The 19,938-nt window shown below is 36.7% G+C and overlaps 2 protein-coding genes across 2 annotated transcripts in view; one reads left to right on the top strand and one right to left on the bottom strand.

The window, feature by feature from the left end:
* CCDC138 (coiled-coil domain containing 138) overlaps positions 1 to 4,865 on the top strand; it is a 31,503-nt gene extending 26,638 nt beyond the window's left edge. The window contains exons 14-15 of the mRNA XM_054655169.2: positions 2,839 to 2,977; positions 4,116 to 4,865. Coding sequence (XP_054511144.2) covers positions 2,839 to 2,977; positions 4,116 to 4,287 — 311 coding nt within the window. The 3' untranslated portion in view covers positions 4,288 to 4,865. The remainder of the gene's footprint in view (positions 1 to 2,838; positions 2,978 to 4,115) is intronic.
* Positions 4,866 to 10,725: 5,860 nt separating this feature from the next.
* Positions 10,726 to 19,938, bottom strand: part of EDAR (ectodysplasin A receptor) — a 71,854-nt gene continuing 62,641 nt past the window's right edge. The window contains exons 7-12 of the mRNA XM_077174694.1: positions 18,924 to 19,052; positions 18,710 to 18,784; positions 18,338 to 18,410; positions 17,449 to 17,608; positions 14,606 to 14,666; positions 10,726 to 13,230 (exon numbers count right to left, since the gene is read on the bottom strand). Coding sequence (XP_077030809.1) covers positions 12,911 to 13,230; positions 14,606 to 14,666; positions 17,449 to 17,608; positions 18,338 to 18,410; positions 18,710 to 18,784; positions 18,924 to 19,052 — 818 coding nt within the window. The 3' untranslated portion in view covers positions 10,726 to 12,910. The remainder of the gene's footprint in view (positions 13,231 to 14,605; positions 14,667 to 17,448; positions 17,609 to 18,337; positions 18,411 to 18,709; positions 18,785 to 18,923; positions 19,053 to 19,938) is intronic.

The raw sequence follows: 19,938 nt of genomic DNA, 5'->3' as shown, positions 1-19,938 counted from the left end.
GAGTTTTTTAAAGCCATTTGTTGTCTTAACAGGCAATAGAAAGAAGAAAAGCCTTTCTTCTCAGTTTGTTTCTTGAATGTCAGCATTTTCACACATTTATTTATTCTTTTCTTCTCTTTCTGATAAGCATCTTTAGTAAGTAAGAGATACTGTTTCAAGTTTTTGTTGTTAAAACACGTTTCATCAGTGGTGCAGTGCATGCAGGTTGATAGGACCGACCATTTCTGTTTCTTGGGAATAGGCAGTCATTTGGGGGAACTGTTGCAAATTTTAGAAGAATCTCTATAAATTTGTAGGTCCATAGAATTACTATAAAGTTACAGACTATATAACTTGTAGTCCTAGATTTTCATTGCTTTAGAGAAGGTTATCTCTTCCTGCTATTTACAGAAATTTTACTTTAAACACTCTTCAGTGATAGAAATATTTGTCCAGGAAGCACTCTTAAGATGGCAACTGTGTTCATTGGACTTTGCTTATTTGCTGTTTCTGTTCATAGTTTTGTCACCTCTTGTCATGGATTTTAACAAGCTAGACTCACTAGGGCATTACAGCATCATACCAGAAGTGAAATTTTAGTTAATCTTTTTTCCAGGTTTAAGGCTCTGCTGTATGTACTTAATAACCCCAGAGTTCTGCCACAGAGAGCAGTGGCTCAATGAAGAGCACCGAGTGTATGTCAGTCACGTATCACTAAATGTGGCACATGTGGTGAGCTCATCTAAGGATTTTCTGTTTGCTGTAATTGTCAGATAGCCCTGAGGTTTTTTTATATGACAATTTCTGAAAAATAATACCTTCTGCAGAGAAAGTACAGAAATACTGAAAAAAATATTAAAAGTGGTATGCCTTGAAGACCATAAGCTAAAATAAAATGAGAAATAGTATCTTTGCTTGTCTTTTTTTCACTGACTACTGCTTTCTTTTCTACTGTACTTCCATTCTGGTTTTATATTTATTGCTGTTACAATTTAGAGACAGCAAATTGTAGCTGGAAGTAGTGCTAAAACAGAGAGGACAATGTGCATAAAATCATAGGTGTATTAAACATGGTAGGAAGAATGCAAAAAACACAGAAATAGATGTAAACAGAAAATCAACTTAATTTATAGCGATTTATTGCCTTGATAATGCATATGTCTTTGACTAATTGTTGTTTTGCATTGCTTTGGGTAAAGAACAGAGGATACTTCAGCTATGCAAACCACAAAACATCTGCCTACCTTTTCCAAACTTTACAGAACATCAGTTGTTGTTGCTTTTTATTGCTGCAAGGTTGGCCTCTTGCTACCAAATTCTGTTATTATCCTGCATCTGTATGATTTCCATCCACACATTCCATTATGTATGTTGTGGATTCCATCTGTTGAATTCAACATTTTAAATCAAAGGAGCAAAATCACCTCTGCTGAAAAGAAAGGAAAGATGTCGTATAGCTGTAGTTTCTCTGATCTGTGATAGAGGCATTTGCTGTTTCTCACTGTCTTCATTTGAGGGTATAAACCAGCAAAGGCCCACAAGTCTCAAGAGTTCCCTGTGTATCAGAGGTGGCACTTGGTCATTTGTTGGAATAGGAATAACTGGGTCCTTACTGAATATTCAGCATAAATGCACAGTGCAAAAATTAGTTATCTAGGCTCTTGGGCTGACTTTAAATGCCAAGTTGGTTTCTTTTTTAAGCCCTATTTCAAACAGTTTTCCATAGCATTTCTTCAGACTTTTTTATCAGTAAACCTTCTGAAATAAATTAAAACCTTGAATTCACTCCAAGGCTACTTGTTACATTTAATAAATTGTATGTCCTTGAATGAGGAAGGGGAAAATTTTGACCAAAACGTACATCCAGCCCTCTTTGTACTGATAAAAACATCTTGGTATCCTAATTATAAATTACAGTATTCAGAATATGAATTTTTCTTAATGTCTTGTTTGTTGGTTTATGCTGTCATTTGCATATTGCAGTTTCTTATTAAGTGGAACACATTAAATATTTTAACATTATGCAATTAAAATATTTTCTTCGCATGTGTATTCTTATAATGCAAATGCCTTGTGGTATATATATGAAAGTCTGTTAATTTTAAGGAAAAACAAATCATTATTTCTTTTCTTTATGTTTTTGCTAGAAATTAATCTGTAATATGAGAACCAAAAATTAAATAACCAGAGAACAGATTTAACCTTATTTTTAAGTTACTAGATTTTGGGAAACAGGGTAGAGGGAAATGCTTTTCAGTGTGACATAAAAACTCATCTACTATTTTAAGGGAAGGGTTTTTTTGTTTAATTTTTGTACAGATCTCACTTTTACCTCTTAATTACTGTGTTTACTCTCTTGAAACTGAGTACAGGGACAGTATGCTGATGATGAAAGACTCTCAGGTCTCACACAATCTCTTACATGTACTATCCCTGCCCATGTGATCTGCAGCAGTTTAAAATATTTCTTTCTGAATCTTTTTGCTCAGCTTAATGTTCCCCTCCCATGGTCTGAAGGAAAGAACCATGATAAATGAGCATTGCATAAACATTTTCAATGTAAGATTTTTTATTTGAGTTTAAAATTATTCTGTTTCCTGTTTTCCTTTGTTCTCAAGAGAATAGACACTGCTTTAATTCAAGGATCAATAGTGTCAGAACTCTAAGGAACCTGCATTTTTTCAGTTTTTAGTTTTACCTGAGTTTTGCATCACATGTTCAACAGAAACTGAAATATTTGGTTGTTGTAATTATGGCACAGCATGAAGCATTTAAGGCCTTCTAAAGGTATCAATAGCAGTTATACTTTCCTCTGCACTGAACTCTGTGGTACAGTTTTTAAATAATTTTCTTTTCCAGGTTCTTTACAGCCTTTCCTGGAAGCCTGCAGCAATGAATCCTTCTTCCAGACTTGTTCTGTATTGCTTCGAAGTTCTAAGCTAGATATTGCAGTTTTGGAAAAGCTCTGTGTTATACTGCAAAAACTCTCCAGAATAAAGTAATCCTTTATTACCATTATTCTGTTAGCTATTATTAGGTTAATTAACTTGGTGACCTTTTTTCTTTTCCAAAAACTCATCTCTGTTTTTCTGTTTATTCCCTCCACCATATACAATGCTGGACTTGTAATTGTAGCAGTTAAATTTAAACTGTTTCTGCCATAGAGGTTTAAGATAAGCTCCTCAATTAGTGCATAAATCTAGTTCAATTTGCAGAGTACAAACTAGAAAAAAGCCTCACAATGTAGACTTAAAGAGGAATTATTCCTTACATCTGCAGGTGACAAAAATGCTTAGAATTCTTAGAAGAGAATCCTAGACTTCCAGTTTTACTCAGATACTTAGTAGTAAGCACCTTTGAAATTTTAGTCTTACCTTTGACTTGCATTCAAGCTTCATCAGTTTTCATTGCCTTAAAAAAATTTAAGATTTTGAGCCAATTGAGCCCTTTTGGGAATGTTCAACTTTTTAAACTGTGTTCCCATTGCTTACTGATTATTGTCTTATTGTAACAAAGGTCATCATATCAATAGCAATGTGCTGCTGGGCTTCACTGGCACATTGCTCAGTGGGGTTGTTTCATGATTGTAAGGGGATATCTAAACTGAGGAATTTTTACATTGGACTTAAAGCTGTTGACAAAACTGAGGTTTTCATTTCTTGTAAGGAATAAAATTGAACTCTAGGAAAAAAAATTTTCCTATAAAATCTAAAAGTATAACTGGCATTTACTAGTCAAAGTAAAATTGGCTCATAAATCCTAATTTTTTTATTTGTCTCTGAAATCTTATTTCAGATAAGTGAAAAGCCCTTTCCTTGAGCTTTCATTTTACTATGTGTACATAGAGAAAACTGATGATTACTTACTTAAGTAAGAAAACTGATAATTTTTGTTAATTTTTTGCCAAGAAAAAATTACTCAAGAAAACTGATAATTTTTGTTAATTTTTTGCCAAATTTTTCTCACCATGCATCGAAAACCTTATGCTTAGAAACATATTGAGAAGAATTATATGAAATACTCAAAATAATGCACATTTTGCTTCATTAAAAATATATTTTCTGTAGCATCTTCAGTGTTTATATGAAACCTCTCAATTTTAAATTGACAGTTATTTTATTCCAAATCTTTTGCAGAAGCAATAAGAAACTGTTTGAAATGTTTGGTCTTCATCGAATGTTCCAAGAACTGCGTAGAACTGTAGATCCAGGTCACACCTTCCTCTGTATAAACCTCAATTCAATTCTGCTGAATTTGGAATTCTTGACAAGTCACTCTCTTGACTCCAGTCTAAGCACAAGTCACTAGCACGAGCTTTCAATCCAATTATAGTTCTGTATAATTTATACCAGCTGCCTATGTTACTTGAAATTTAGAGGGTTTTTTTACTGATGGGTGTTGTGTGGATTCTCACTTACATTTTACTCTTTCATAAAAAGGAAAATTAAAAACTTTGTAATATGCTAGATGGCTTTCTTCAATATTTTCTAAAGTGAAATAATGCTGCTGTTGTAAATGACTCATGCAATATAAGCAATTGAATCCTTAGAGTAAGCAGATCAGAAATACCAGTCTTTCCTTACAGGTATGAATCTAACTTTTGACTTTTCAGAGAGTTTTATAAATTCTTTAATTTATTTTATGGTTGATAAGTAGCAGACAGGTATCTTAGCAGATTATCTTTTGATAAACCTGCAGTTTTAATGATTAAAACCAGATTTTAATTTAACATAACTAGATGTATTGAATAAGAAATTTTGTTGGTTTGATTTCAGAATTTTCTTAGAGTTTGTTTGATCTTTTCCTGTATTTAAGTAACATTTAGTATAGTGCAACTTTGGATGGTAGTATCTTTGCAAATGTAAATAAAAGCATTTCTTAAAATGTCTGGCAAGAGTAATCTGTAACATAAAATTATTTTGTTGCTTCTGCTGTATTTTGTTTTAATTTGCAATACAATCTTCACAGTACCCACATTTCTGAGTATGAATATATTTTTGTCTGCCACAGTTCAGTGTTTAGAAGTTCTTACAAATTGGAAATAGGATACTTCTAAAAATTGAAATTAGTGTTCCATTGCTGATTTGTACTATAATTACTGAAAATCTCTATTTATAAAATTGAAAATGCAGTTAAAGCTTAAAGATCTGCTGTATTTCAGTCGTTGACTAACACTGACATCAGTATAAAACTTCAGAGAGTTTTTATTTCTCATTTTTTGCCTTATTTGGTTGGTTGGTTTTGGTTTGGTGAGTTTTTGTTGGTTGGCTGAGGTTTTTTTGTTTGGTTTGGTTTGGTTTGGTTTTGTCTTTTGGGGGGAGGCGAGGTAGGTGTTTTTGTTGTTGTTGTTGGTTTTTTTTACCAGAAGTCTATGAACCAGTCTTTGAAATTGAATTCTAACTGCAAATATTTTTCCAGCAATTTGACTTAACATTTCTAACAAGCTTTTCTATGAAAGGAGTCTACACCAGATTTGGCACCAAGTATGTCTAGAAGAGAGAGCAAGCACTGTACACTCTCTTGGCAGGAAACCAACTCTAGGTAATTTTTAAATAACACTAATCACAGATAAAAGAATTTCCTCACAATCAATTACATTTTGAAATAACTATTTCTTCATCAGTAGTTTTGGGTTACTGTCAAATTTCACCAGCATGCAAAAGCTTGCATATACCTTTGGCTGGAGACAAAATCCTGTTGTTTAGGAAGAATACTCCCCGTCCTCATGTGCTTCTCCATCCACTACCATTTAAAAGTACTATAAAAATCAATGACAAACCTGTAGAAAGTTGCTGCTTTCTTATCTCCACAAGAATGTTGATTGTGCTCTTAGTTTTCAGCCTTTGTTGCTGTAGTTTAATCTACTAATCTTCCTTGGGATCCCAATTTAACACAAGGTGGCCATCTAATAATGGCAAAGGTAATGCATTTAAAAGAGAAACATTGAGTATGGTGTAGTTTTTAATATTGGTCCCTTGTGGTTTATATACAGTATTGTTTACACTCTAGAAAATTGAATCACAGCTAATTTCAAGTTTTTATGATCTAAATGTTAGGTTTCTGTTAAAATGCAAAATAAAAGGGTTTTCCAGTCTGTTAAATATTAATGCAGTATACTGACAACCTAAGCATTAGCCTTGTCATTTTGATCTTCTGCAGATTTTTCAAGGCCAGGTTAGATGGAGCATTGAGACCCTTGGTCTAGTGAGAGGCATCCCTGCCCTGAACATCCCCAGTTGTTCACACCAGCCCTTGTCATGACCTTGCTCAAACATCCCCATCCTGTTATCATTCCCCTGAGTGACCTTGGCAGTCTCTGTGGGAAAGGGGAAGAGAGGAAGCCACTTGCATTCCCTGCTGTCATTTGTGGACTTGTTTTGGCTTTTGGAAATGATAGATTTCTGTCAAGTTGGCCACACTTTGGGCACCTCTTTGTATTTTCTTTTCCTCTCAGATGGAGTCCAGAATTTCCTGTGTATTTTTCTGCTTTTGTGGTATTTAGATACTATGAGTATCTAAATTTCTTCTACTTTACCTTTCTTCCAGAAAACTGTCTACAAGACATATTTGAACAAGTTAACTGTACCTCTAGCTATTTCCTGCAGCTCCCTGTTCCCTAAGGAAACATGGTGTATGTGATCTCAGTTTTCTGGTTTCCTGCAGAGGAATATGCTATTTTAGATATGCCAAACACCTCTGTCAAGAGGTAAATTAATATTCATCCAAAGAATATAATTTTTCAACCATTTTTTGGGAGAGAATTTGAGGGGAAGAAGAGACATGATGACCACTTGACCTTAAAAGAAAGGCAGGGACCCTCACACTTCCTGATCAGTCAGAACACAGAGCTTCAAACTGGCTACAGTCTGCCTTGTCTGGCTTGTGTGTAGGTCTCCAGAAGTGATCAACTACCATCACTGGCATGAAACAAGAAAATTTCTTGTAGTCACAACCTACTACTTTAAGGAAAGATAAAGAATTAAGACACAATTTTGTCTTGCTGGGTTTTTTAAAAAAAAACTTGAGATAGTCAACAAGAGTATTGCATCTCTTCATGTTGAGGCAATTTTCATACCGGAAAAGACTACCAAATATAATGAAAAATAATTTCCCTTTTTTTTTCCCTTACAGGCCTGTCTACTGTAGAATTGTAATCACCCTTGCTGTTTATAAAAGGTTTCCTTTTGATAAATTTTTCAGACCTCATCTACAAAGCCTAGATTTAGCAAATCTCTGAGAAAGATTGTTCCCTGGGCAAAGGACAGTTGTATTTGCAGAAGCTTGGCATAGCTAAATAAAGTAGTCTAACATTACCCAACCTGCACAGCTGTGCTCTGTTTCTTCATATTTGTGACTTTCACCAGCTGATAAAAAGTCTGAAAGTGGGATTTCACAGTTATTTTCCCATCCTCCTGAGCATGACTGGCTTGGATCTCTTTCTAATGTTATATAGCTGAATTTGATATATATAATAGGAAAAGATTTCTTGTAGCAGATAAATTTACCTGGAAGGTGAAGGTATGCCGAAGGCAACATATTTTGAAGAACTTCTATTCATGGTCAGCATCAATGTCTAAAATATATGATTTAACTTACCAGACCAGATTGAAAAGGAGCTGTAAGTAGAACTCATAATTCAGAGCTGTTACACTGAATCCTTTAATTATATACTGAATTTTTCACCTAAAACTTATATGTCTTTGTAGATTGATGATCTGATAAAAAGCATTTATCTTCAGGATAATGTATTTAAATGTATTACAGAAAGTTGGAAATTTTGATCTATGAAACAGTTTGGTAATCTTCCACTTTCCAAATGGTTAAGGGGACTACAGTGGCAGAGCAGTGACCCCTTGTGTTCCTCTGAATGATGTAATGCTCACAGATTTTTAAAACTCACAGAAATTATTGTAAAAGTAATAGTGCTGTGCAGCATTGAGATCCTGCCTATTACACATCCCTGAAGAGCACTGAGATGGGCAAAGGCACCTTTATGTATTGTACTGACTTTTGTAGTGTGTTGTGTCAAAACCACCGCTATCCATCTTGTCTTTGGGCTGATGAAACCCTTGAATGCCATCTTCTGACCATGGTTAGGAATATCCTTGTTTATTAGACTTATGTTTTTTACATAAGTTTGAAAGTAAGTGTATCTTATTACTACTAGAAGAGATAGCTTTGAACAAAATCACTTTCTGTTTGCTTGCTTGTAGGTACTTTTTTTTTTGAACTGTTGAAATGTAACAAGACATAACAAGATACTCTGATCTCTAAAGTCACACAGACAATTAACTGAGGAAAAGAGATCTGAGAAGCCATATATATTTTTTTCCCAGAAACCAGTTCTCTTTGTGCCCATTACTCAAGCATATTTAGACTGGACTCAAGGAATATTTCCCTTAATATAACATGTCTCTCTGATCACTGCAGCTTAATGGTAAGTAATTGCTCTGGTAGATGTACCCAAGCTAGGGCTGCAAATTCAGTGGCCAGGATACTCCTAACAATAATTGAAAGGTCAGCACAAAAAACATTCCTACTAATAAGTTTACTTTAAGATCATCTTCAGGTCCATAAAATGGCATCCTTAGTACAGTTAATTATGAAGAAAAAAAAAAAGTAAAAATAATCTTTCCAGCCTCAGGCAGAAAAAAAGTATAATACAGTAGAGTTTCAAACAGGAGCATAATATCCCACCCACACATCAGCTTTTTGGAAAAGTAGCAGGCTTTTGAAGAAGGTTGGAGATAACTAATGTTGCCAGACTGGTTTTTTGCTTCAGAAGAAGCAATATTCTAGTGTGTGGATTCAAGAGTTATTTATATAAGAAATGTAATTAAACATATTTTCTCAGTTTATGATCCTTTGAAGCCACAGAGTAGCAGTTGGATGTCTGCTTGATTTGTCCTCCTCCCTGCTGAAGTGTGAAGAAGTGTGAGGAGGGTTTCTTTTCACAGCAGTCTTGCACACCAAGGCTGAATTTCAGAAGCTGAACTCTGTTTCCTTCCTGATTCAGTTGTCTTTCTACTAATCAGTCTTCAGCACTACCTCCTTCTGATTTTTTGTTTACTTCTATGTGGTAGATTAAGTTGGAAAATAATTCCTGAATTGTCTTGCTATACTAAGTTGAATCCTAATACAAGCTTGTTGTTATAGCAGCCTTAATTATTTAAAAAAATCTTTTTTTAAAATAAAGCAGATGGACAAATGAGATGCCTGTGTGTGCCCTGTGTAACAGCTAATCACTGATGCCTTCTGCAGCAGTGCATACAAAGGCTTCTTACCATTCTTCCCTAAGTATTCAGACAGTCTAGATTCACAGAACAGTGGCAAAAAAGGAATCAACATTTTTCTGTCCTTGAAGAGTAGTTGATGGTGATAAATTAATGCCTGAGGAAACAGGTGCTATGCATTATAAATCACATCACAATAAATAATCAAAAGCACTTATTTGGATGTGGGGATAGAATATATATGCAGTATTATGCATCTAGAACTAGATATAGCCTGAGACAGTCCATTCTTGCCCTGTTTTTATTAATATATTTAGTGAAATGTGCACTAGGAAGCCTCTCCCATATATAATGAGGGCATAGGCTCAATTTTTCTTTTTATTATCAAGACAAGTATAGAGCTTGCTTGCAGAATAGTGACTCTGAATACAGGAATCATTGAGGTACCTATGGGTCATGATTTTCACCTGCAACAGTAGGAATTTTTCTCTTAATTACACCTTCCCTAATGGAAAGAAGGGCTGCTGAACTGTCTGAAGCTTAGAATTTGACAGGGAGAAATGGAACTGGTGTGCCCTTTCAGCTTATAATCCAACCCATACTTCTGGGCATTTATGCATATTATTCTTTGTTCATAAATAATGTGAATATTATTAATTATCCCAAATTATAGTATACAAAATAATTCATCTGTTGTTGCTTTATACTGCAAAGCTGGCACCTACCCTTTTCAGCCCAGCTTACCCCTCTTCTTTTTATTTATGTCATCAGTCTGGGACCATCAGACACTGAACACTATGTGGAGGACAGTCCCTGATTGCAACCTGAAATCAGAGGAAGTCTGCAAAGCCCAGTTTCTCTGAGGAAAAAACTGGTTTTTTCCTTAGACAACATTGGTCAGACTAGGAAGCTGGGATTAGGTGAGGAAATTGGTACAAGCTGGTAAGTAGTTCAGTCTGGGGGAAATCCAACTTGGTGCTCTGTTTGTTTTTTATTTACAGAAGCTTGCAGTTCTTCTGGTGGTCCCACCTGGAGTCCAAGACTGCATGAACACAATTATGCTGTCATGAAATGAAAGCATCCAGTTAAGATTTCTGGTAATGTTGTGAAGTAGTGCTAATTTAGAAATGCAGAATGAAGACATGCTAATGAGGGTACTGTTACTGTGACATTACTCACCAGTCTCAGAGTCTGCAGAGTTCTCAGGACACAGATAAAAACTTACAGATTCTCTGAGGAATGGCAAGGGGCTTGGCATTTTCACATTACCTTCAAGGTGAAATACTGAATACAAATTCTCTTGACAAAATGGTTTCTGCTTCCCAAGTGATGCAGAGAAGCAGTATCCTACAGGAGTGCAAAGATTGCTCCATGTGTGTTACCAGGACACTCCCATACCACAGGAATGTGCCTGCCAGCCCTTGGCTAACCTATTTAATTACAGATTTATAAGGCAATGTGCTATTTAATCAAAGAAATAGCAATACAACTGTGTTTGACCTCTTTCTTTTATTAGTATATTTTATGTTCATATTTTACAATATAATAAGTTATATATACAGCATTAAACAAAGTTATTAGAAAGTAAGCTTTGGCAAGACCTACAGGATTCCTTTTTCAATCCTGTACATCTCTTGTATAACAATAAAAATACTGTATACTAAATAAAATAATGTTAAATAGTCTGTGTTTGCATTGGCACTATCAGTTTCAAAACCCTAACTTTTCATGGCCCAATAAACATAGTAAGAAGAAGATTCCTCTATCTTCTTTGTCTTCCTTTTAACAAATATGTGATGTGTTGTTGTAAATGGTGTATAAAACATAGGAGGCAGTCCACTGAATAACACTGTAGTTACACACTGGCACAAGAAAAATCTAATTTTGATGCTTAGTTTTTTTCCCTCCCTTCCTTCCTTCCGTTCTTTCTTTCACTTTTGTTTCTTTTTTATTCTAGTAGCAATAGTAAAACCTGCAAATTCACAGTCTTGAGAATCATGTTGAAGATTGCTGAGCTGTAAACATCTCTAGAAATCTTATTGAAGCCTGTTGAAATCGGCATGAATTTGTCATTGATTTCAAGACAAGAATTCCACACCTAAATTCAACATCAATCAGCTAGATAAATTTCAAATAAATGCAGCTTGCTGCATCATTGAAAGAAGAGTTAAAATCTTATCAAGTTTGGCATATGCAGATTAATGAAGAGTATGTTATGATATCAAAGAAAGAGTGGAAAAAGAATAACGAGAGGGATAGGTTTTATGTTGCAGTATTTACTTCCCTGATATACAAATCAAGTGCTGAAACAATACTAAATATAGATGTTAAAGGGTGATGATAAATGTTTTGCACAATTATGATACTATCATAAATAAGATCTAGTTACTAAGTGATGGAATACTGGTTGTTAAAGTCTGGGTAATAGTAAATATTTTTAATAGCATTTTGTTCAGTCATGCATTTTGGAATGTAAGAAGTAATTTTTGTAATTGACACATCTCTTAATTTAGTGGTTGCAGTTGGTGAGATCCATCATCACTATTTTGGCTATAAATTAGGCAAATAGGTTTGGTAAGAGACACTGACCTGTGGTCTGAATGAATTTTAGATAAATTTTAACTGTGAAAATCAGACATTAGTTAAAAGAAAACCAAATTAGGTCAATTTTTGTACTTCACAAACTCACAGTAATGCATTACCTTCCAGATGAGTTTAACGTCACTGGTGGATTCTGTGCTCATGGTCTAGGCTTACAAGAGTGTAGCATTAAAAACACTTTGCTCTTGGTGTCACATGTGCACCACTGTTGTCTGGAATTCCTCTGGCTTAAATATAATTTGGCATATAGATGTCATTATTGGAAAAGTATATTTTTAATGGTAGTGGACAATCTGGTTTTGATTTTCCTTTTTTCTTAACAGTAAAGAAAAGAAGATTTTGCTCTCCACTTGCAAGCAAGCCCACTTTTACTGCCCACTTGCTAACCAGCTTGTCCTCAGCAAGTCAGCAGTTTGAATTTATAATTTCTGAAATGTCAGAATGGACCAAGAGTGCATTTATGTGCATTATGTAGATTGTTTTGAAGCACTTCAATCTGTAAGTTATGGCGACTCTTTTTCCATGTAGCATAGTTAGTCAATCTGAGGACTGGCATATACACCTATGCACATAATGCACATAATTATAGATTCAACAAACCCATAATAAATGTAGAAAATGAAAATGATTGGAGCGGATAGAAATGTATGTGCCTGATGTGTATTAATTGATACTGTAGCTGTGGTACTGCTTCTGACTGTAACTGTTAAACCATTGAACCATTGAATGAAGCCCTAAGAGCCCTAATAGTTCTCTTTTCAGAGAACTATTCAATGCCTTTCCTGAAGGGTTATTTGCCCTCCTAAACATACACAGACTGAAAAATGCATGTTTGTGTCTCTGCTTATTATCAGTAACTTTTTAACATGATCATTTTGTTTAATGACATGTTTCATGCCAAGCTTCTTGGGAAATTTCTGCTCTCGATTTGGTAGATGTGTTACTTCACTTTTAGAAGTCAAAGAGAAGAGCTTCCCATTGGCTATGGTGAGCAATTCTGCAGGAGAAGCATCAATGGTCTTTAGTCCAAAGTCTTTGATGCAGTGCTTACTGGAATCCCACTTCTGATGTGGAGGTGCAGGCCCCAGGCAGGCGTGTCAGGATGTCCCTGCGGGTTCAGGAGCCGGCATTGCTTGTGCCCACTCCAGAATGTCTGCACACAAGGATTCCACAGCATCCAGTCGCTCGATTTGCACCAGTTTGGTGAGCAGTTCTGGGATGCTGTAGCCCGCCGTGCTGATGCGGTCGAAGAGCTGCATGCCGTCCGTCATGCCGCCAATCTCGTCCCGCTTCAGCCCAAAGCTCTCGGCCAGGTGACGCCACGTCTTCACTATGGCCTTCTCCGTGTTGTAGGTGGAGCTCAGCATTCGGCTGGTCTTCTCCAGGCAGTCAAACGGCAGCTCTGTAGGGCTCAGACCTGCAAAGGGAGGGGGGGATTGTCAGGTGGCTCTGGGTACAGGTCTTGACATTTATTAAAGTACAACAGATTACACTGTTATCATTGAATACAGCTAAAATCTTTAAGTGATAGTACATGATTATGTCTAGGTCCAAAGTTACTACTGCATATTGCCAAATTAATTCTTCATAATGACAGTAGGATATCATAATTAGGGTAAAAAGTTGCCTGGAAAAGAAGTAATAGATAGGCTGTATGAATTCCCATGGCTCTGCCCTTTCCTTCAACAATTTACTAGCTGTTAGAAAAAGTATATTACAACTATGTCCCTAGTGAGCAGCCCCATTAATAAACTCTTATACGTCAGGCTCAGTGTTTGAGCTCCAGAGACAGCTTTGACCCTTCCCTGAGACTGTCACCAGCAGGTGCTGAAACATATCTGTAATTGAAAGTGGTCCTTGTAGGAAAGTGAGAAGTGAGGTGAAGCAATGATGCCAGATGCAAGCATAAACATCCCTGCAAGTGCTTAACTGTCATTACTATTGTGAATCTCTAGGGAGGATTTAACATTCATCCTGTGGGGAAAAGGCTATTTTCTCCTGGACATATTTTCTATGTATTCATGTTCAGAAAACAGAGGAGAGAATCAGCTACAGCATTTTTCCCAAACCAGACTTTTGCTTCTGTAGTTTTCCTGCTTCTTACCCATCAGAAATAATCTGATGGGAGACAGAGCTCCCTGAATTACATCATACTCATAAATGTGCACACAAAGTGTGTGTGTGTGTGGAAAGTAAATGCAGTCACAGCTCCTGTTCTGCAGGGAACTTAATTTATATATCCTGCTAAAACAGTTCAGGTAGTCAAGTGCTAAACAGGGTCAAAACACTTACAGCCTGGAAACTCTACATTTTGTTGTGAGATGTGGGACAGAATTTAGAGAAGCAGAGTAGGCTGAGATTTGTGTCTTACCCTCAATCCTGACCCTCCCCAAATCACACTTTCATATTTGTAACTTTTTAAAATCTGTTATCTAAAGAAATAAGACCTCAGGTTTCCTCTAGATGGGGAATGCAAAAGTGCTTTCCTGCATCTTGGTCTGCTTGTGTGTCCCAGCACAGCCCACCCCAACTCTTCCTGCTCTCCATAGGAAGGAAGGCCATGCACATGCCTGGAGAGAAGCCGTGGCCTGCTCCAGCCCAAGGCCAGCCTGGACAGCTCTGGGGTCAGGGCTGACCACAGGGTTCCTAGCAAGTGAATACAAATCTGCCTACAGAGTGCTTTCCCTGGTTTGGGACTATTTTCCATAGATAGCCAGAGGCCTTTCTTACTTTATAGCAAATGTTCGTGATCTGATTGCATATTTTAACACAGGCGCAAATTGTTCACTCACCTTCTGCAACGTCACATACGTTAGCATACACGTCAAGTATCTTTTTCCTTCGACTTTGAATCTAAATGAGAAGAGATTTATTTCATTAATTTTTCAGTTACAAGATTAAACAATTAGCAGACAGCAGTGGAAAGTCTGTGGGACCTCTCCATTTCATGGGGTTATCACACAGTGTCCTCAAAGGTCCCTTTCTAAGACTCAAAGAAAATGACACAACAATTATTCCATGAAGCATAAACATATTTCTGATTTCACTTGCCACTGCTAGAGATCTTTCATCTTGACTTCCAGATGTTTTTTGAGAGCCAGTACTTTTCTGCTCCAGCTCCTGAGAATGAGGATAAATCTTGTACCATATATGCAATGAAGAATGTAGGGATGTCTAGGTAAACCAGGTCAGGACTGTAATTAAATTCAGACTGAAATTGCCTTCTTCCAATAATCTAAGAGGACTACAGAGGAGGGGCTCTTCCTTTCTGTCTCTGGATGTAGACCTGCTTAGTGCATTACTAATTAACTGAAATATTTTACAGATAGATTAGGAAAAAAAAAGTGAAGTTTTAGAGAGGAAAAATGTGAGGTCCAGGGGGGCCTAGTCATTTTTGACAAGAAAGAAACAAGACTGAAAACCTGACATTTTTCAAGCTAAAAATGGACACTTTTATATAGTTTCATTTAGCAAAATATTCTCAAGTTTTGGTTTTGGATTCGATGTGGAGTGAAAACAAATGTCAAAATGTCATGAGCTCTCAGGGACTGAAATTTTTTTCCCAGAGCCAGCTCTCATTAGAAAAGCTGAAAAGCTGTCTTTTTGACAGGACTCTAGCATTATTCTCACAAATTTGTCACATTTCACTGCGAACGAGACTTGAATAAGAGCTCTGCTTTCGGTACTTCATTTTGTGGCAAGATTTCCCTCACTTTATTTGGGCAGTGGAGGGCAAGGTGCCTCAGTGACGTGGATTAATGGAACTGCAGCCGGAGAGCGCAGAGCGGCCGCTCCAGCTGGAGCGCGCCTGGCGGGCGCGGTGCGAGCGCATCGTGCCACGGGGCAAGGCAGTGCGGGCACTGAGTGTCCTTCCCTTCTTCCTCCTGCAATTTCCCTGTGCTCAGTCAGTTGTGTTGCCACTGTAGGCTTGGATCACCTGCTTCAGAACCTTGAAACTGGGAAATTTAATGGGGTTTATTAAAACTCCTCCTAAGAAAACTATTGGGTGCTTATTTTCATTCTCCCTCCACTTTTAAGGTAAAGAAGCGGGTTGAGTAATTCCTTGAAGAATTATGCAAGACACTCTTTTTACCAGAGCCAGAAGACTGGGGGGTTTTAAACCTTAAGCTGAAAGCAAACAGGAAATGTTTAGCCTGATGATCCTCTGTGTGGCCACACATTGCAAATGGGTTTTTGTATAACTAGGAAAAAGACTTGGCTAATAGCAAGCCTCTAATTTTCTTTATCCCTATCTAAGTGCTCTGAGTACTCTTTCCTGTGCTAGTAACGCTACTTAATTCCCAATCTGAAGAAAATTACTGCTTTTCTAACTTCTGGCAACTGGCTTAATTGTGACATCTTAGGTATGGAGTGGAGAATCTTGATGCAATCTGCTCTTTCATTGAAAAGTTTGTCTTCAGCCTTGTCAGCAGTCTCTAGTCCATGAGGATGTGTTAGAACAAGTCTGGAAGAAGCAGTCCATGCTTTAGGTGCACTTATGAGCTATCTGTCTAAGTTACTGTGGAGAAGGTATCTATGATGTAGGGTCTTTTGAAGGTAACCTGCTTATGGAATATTCTGATTTCATGACTACCCAAGGTGTATTATCCTATTTCAAGCCAGTGCTTACAGAAGTATCATAAAGTTGGATATTTAGAGAGACCTCAAAAACCCGAACTTTAAAGTGTTAGCATTGAAATAGTAAGTTATTTTCAGATGGTCATAAATATCTACAACTACAAAACCGTTTAACTTGTGTTGAGATTTTGTTTGTCTGATCTCAGCTGAAAAGTGGTGCGTTTTAGAAATTTTGAGCGAATTCTCCCAACAATTTAAAACATGCAAACATTAAAAGATGCATTTTCAAACCTATTTTTTCTTAAACCATATTTGATATTTGATATTAATGATGTGATTGGACCTAGCTATTGCCATTTTTAAATAAACTAGAAATACTAAAAGATCAGAGCAGACACCTTCTTTTTAAGGATAGTTTGATGTTAACACGAACTGAAAGGTTGTGTGGGTGAGGTGTGGCCTTAACTGTGCCTTAAAATACTCCGAGTGAGATAAAAAGCCCTGAGCAGGACATGCTCAGCAGGAAGAAGCAAATGCCTTCCACAGCAAAACAGTGGATTACAGTGTCCTTCAGAGCACAGGAATCACCTTCAAACTATGTGTTTGTTTTTCAAAATTCCACATGGAAACCAAGCACAACACCGGATATCGCTGAGAAATCTGTGCCGTGGAAATACCAATGCAGCTGGGTCAAGGTACTCAGATGTTCTGCTGTCAGCCAAATCCAGCCTGCTTCATTATTTTACTGTCTTAGCATTAGCTATGACAGGGAATTGCTGTTATGGGTCTTTTTTTTCTTGAAACGATAAAATATAATACTCAAAAAAGCAAATTAATTAGTCTTGTAGAAAAATTTATTTCTATCCCTAAACACTATACATATGCATATATGTCATTATGCAAAGGAGATTCTATAACAAATTTGTCTGGAGAAGCTCTTGTAAATCAGTCTGACCTACCCTACTATGCATTTTGGGGGGTTGATAGTTCTTTTTTTTTTTTTCTTTAAAAAAAGTAGAAAAAGGCTCTCAATTTTTAAATCTCAAGGTAGACTTACCCCAGTTGATTTATTGCTTGTAGAAGATTTATCTCTGGCCAAATGGACTAAAGATAACAAGCATCTCTCTGGAGTCCCTTGCTTGTCAACTGCAGCTTCTTCATCACTATCCATACTCCGGCTTAAGAGTCGCTCATTCTCAGAAGATGCATCATTTTCACTGGAAAATGAAGGATACAGTTATCTTAGTGAAGCCTCTCATGGGTTGACTCCAGTCATCCTCTTTTTGCTTCTTGAGAGTAATGAAAATAAAAGTGTTTTCCATGTTTAAAATGACTTTCCTCTGAAATCCTGTGACTGTAATGGCCTTCACCAGCCTAGTGTGTACATGCAATGCCCACCAAGCCACACAGTCACAGCAGCTTCCAAGAATCCTTTCACAGAGGGATTTTCCAATGAGGACAGTGTTTAGCCTGCCTTAATAATGTTACCAGGCAGGTTTGGCTGCTGGGCAGAGACAAGATGATGAAAACTGCCACAGCATGCCAAGCAAATGATGCTAGGGACAAGGTTTCCTTAAGGCCTGCAGCAGGTATTTTTACTCTTCCTGCCTAGAAGGGAAGGGGAACCTCAGTAAGGCCATGTGAGTGAGAGCTGCACTCAGGTCCCAGAAATTACCCTCTCAAAAGAGGAGATGGAGGCCAAAGAGCAGATGAATTGGTCACAGAGGGAATGGGGAGGACACAGGTGTCTCTTCACAATGTCTGTTATCATCTCTTAGAAAACAGAGGGGGAAAAGCCCACTAAGGCATCTGATCTTTGCCCTGCTACAGCAACTTGCCAACATACCCATCAAATTTGTTTATGTGTTCCACTGTAGCAGGATGAATGATGACTATATGCCTCCCCCATTTCAGTGAAACTGGCAGTATATTTATCTTTTACCCACCTTTTGACAGCCTTAGCTGGAGTTGCTGTAAGTTTTTCAAACTCTTCTTTCTCAGAGAATATCACAACATTATCTGTAGAACAACAATTAGAGAAGTTTAAATTGGCAATAAGTTTCCAAACCACTGCTTTGTGTCAGGAGTTAGTTCTGCTGGCAACCCTACTGACAAAATAAATTTCTCTGCTATATTTAATTGCTATCAGAGGATTAAGTGACATTCTGGAAGCACAAAAAACTAGTATAGGCAATTCTTCAGTAAACTGAGGGTTTTATATACTCCAAAGGAGAAACTGTAATTAAGAGAAAAATATTAAGAATATTTAAGCCCAGTGTTGTCTTGGATAGAAAAAGCAAAACAAAAACAACTTGTACCTTGCACTTCTTTCTTCTCTTCTTGAGTGTTAGCCTGAGCTTCGACGTTTTTTACTGAGTGGCTCTTGCAACACGCTAGAATATACAAATATAACATTAATTATTCTCAGAATAAATCTAGAATAGAATTTAGAATATTCTAATAGAATAGAATTTTCTAAATTCTAAAATAGCATTTGCAACTAAAATTTTACCTGCTGAACAGAACAATTACCTTGAGCAGATGGCTTTGTTTTTACAATGTAAAACATGATGATGAGGACAATGGCAATAGCCATTATGAAGATAGTAGACATAGCAATTATAAGAGCTGTAGCCAGATGTCCTTGTCCTGAAAGATCTGCTGGAATGAAAAAAATAAATGAAGAGGCAACTCTTAGGATCAGACTAGTTAACAGTTTGCAGTCTGCTCTACACACAGTTTGCATAATCCTTTAGTTGATCTGAGTCTTGGTTGCTTGTTAAGCATTGAAAAACTTAGTGTTGTGTCTCAAAGGCAAGTTAAAATTTCTCAAAATTTTGATATTTATGCATAAACCAGTTAGTAGTATTCATTAAGAATATTTGATGGTATGATTTATCAGATACAAAGATGTAGGAAATAGTATTTTAATATGTGAAGCTGTACATAAGCGAGAGCAGAAGCTTTTGTAGCACTGCATTCTTGGAATCAGCGTTGACAAGACAAAAGCCAGTAAATATACAAGGAGAGAAAGAGCTAAAATGACTGTTGATAACTGTGGCTGCCTCAAAAGCTCTAAGTTAAAAGGAGGACACAATGCACATGTAGAAAAATTGATGTTTTTCTAACAGAAACTTAAAAACCAGCATAGCCAAAAGGTGAATTTAAAATAAGCTAGGTGAAAAGATATTCAGAAAGAAAACTTGGATGCTAAAGGCTAGAATTGAAAAGGTGTGAAAGGATGCAGAAAATTATAGATATGCTAAAAGGCATAAAAGCTTTAATTTCTCTGAAAATGTGATCCTAACAGTCATGTTTTCAGACAATACCAAGAAGAACAACATTGTCAGTGCCTTATTAACTGCATCTTTTCCATTTTGTCTTCTCAGGTTCAAAAATTTTAAAAGCCAAATGATCATGCTGGAGAACTGTTTATGTTACTACAATAAGAGACTGACCATATTTGTGCATGAAGTTATTTTCACCATTCTAAGCTAAGCTTTGCTGAGGCAGAGTGCTATTTCTGTAAAGCTACAAATAATGAGCT

Source organism: Agelaius phoeniceus, chromosome 2 (genome assembly GCF_051311805.1).
Source record: "Agelaius phoeniceus isolate bAgePho1 chromosome 2, bAgePho1.hap1, whole genome shotgun sequence".
NCBI classification, from domain to species: Eukaryota; Metazoa; Chordata; class Aves; order Passeriformes; family Icteridae; genus Agelaius; species Agelaius phoeniceus.
This window is presented reverse-complemented; position numbering and strand designations above follow the sequence as displayed.